The sequence below is a fragment of the Penaeus monodon genome, chromosome 19 (genome assembly GCF_015228065.2).
Source record: "Penaeus monodon isolate SGIC_2016 chromosome 19, NSTDA_Pmon_1, whole genome shotgun sequence".
Taxonomy (NCBI): Eukaryota; Metazoa; Arthropoda; class Malacostraca; order Decapoda; family Penaeidae; genus Penaeus; species Penaeus monodon.
Window position 1 is genome coordinate 46,005,448 of NC_051404.1, and position 522 is coordinate 46,005,969.

The window sequence follows — 522 nt, forward strand, 5'->3', positions numbered from 1 at the left end:
GAAGTCGTCTATTTTGTTAATCGCGTAGTTTCCGCCGTGGATGACAGGCACTCTCCCGTCAGGGTCTCTCCACCACACGAGTGAAGGCACGGGCCAAGCGTCCACCGTGCACTCTAATGTGACTGAACGACCTGTCACGACCTGCACAGTCTCCTGGGCTGTCACTTGGGGACGACCTGTGACGTGCAGCGAAAAATGCAAGCGGACATGAGCGGAAATAATCAAGTTGCAATGACTTTCAAAATAGCTTGCCTCCTATCTTCTCTGTATCCAAAACGGTAATATTGTTTGCCATGTTTCCGCGACTTCTCTCCTAATTTTCCCCAATATCAGTGAATAAACCACGTACTTTCAGCAATATCCCTTCCGTTATGATCCTCCCCCTACTAGCTACTCACGTGAGATGGTGATGGTTCTGGAAGTCTGCATCGGAGTCCCGTAGCCATTGTCGGCGTAACAAGAGATCTCTGTCATGTCGCGTGTCACATTGTGCACCACAGTCACCATATGGCGCGTCACATC

At 50.2% G+C, this 522-nt stretch overlaps 1 protein-coding gene across 1 annotated transcript in view; it reads right to left on the reverse strand.

The window, feature by feature from the left end:
* LOC119585419 (Ig-like and fibronectin type-III domain-containing protein 1) overlaps positions 1–522 on the reverse strand; it is a gene marked incomplete in the record, with an annotated part of 121,576 nt that overhangs the window by 12,339 nt on the left and 108,715 nt on the right. Inside the window, 2 exon segments of the mRNA XM_037934081.1 lie at positions 1–176; positions 399–522. Coding sequence (XP_037790009.1) covers positions 1–176; positions 399–522 — 300 coding nt within the window.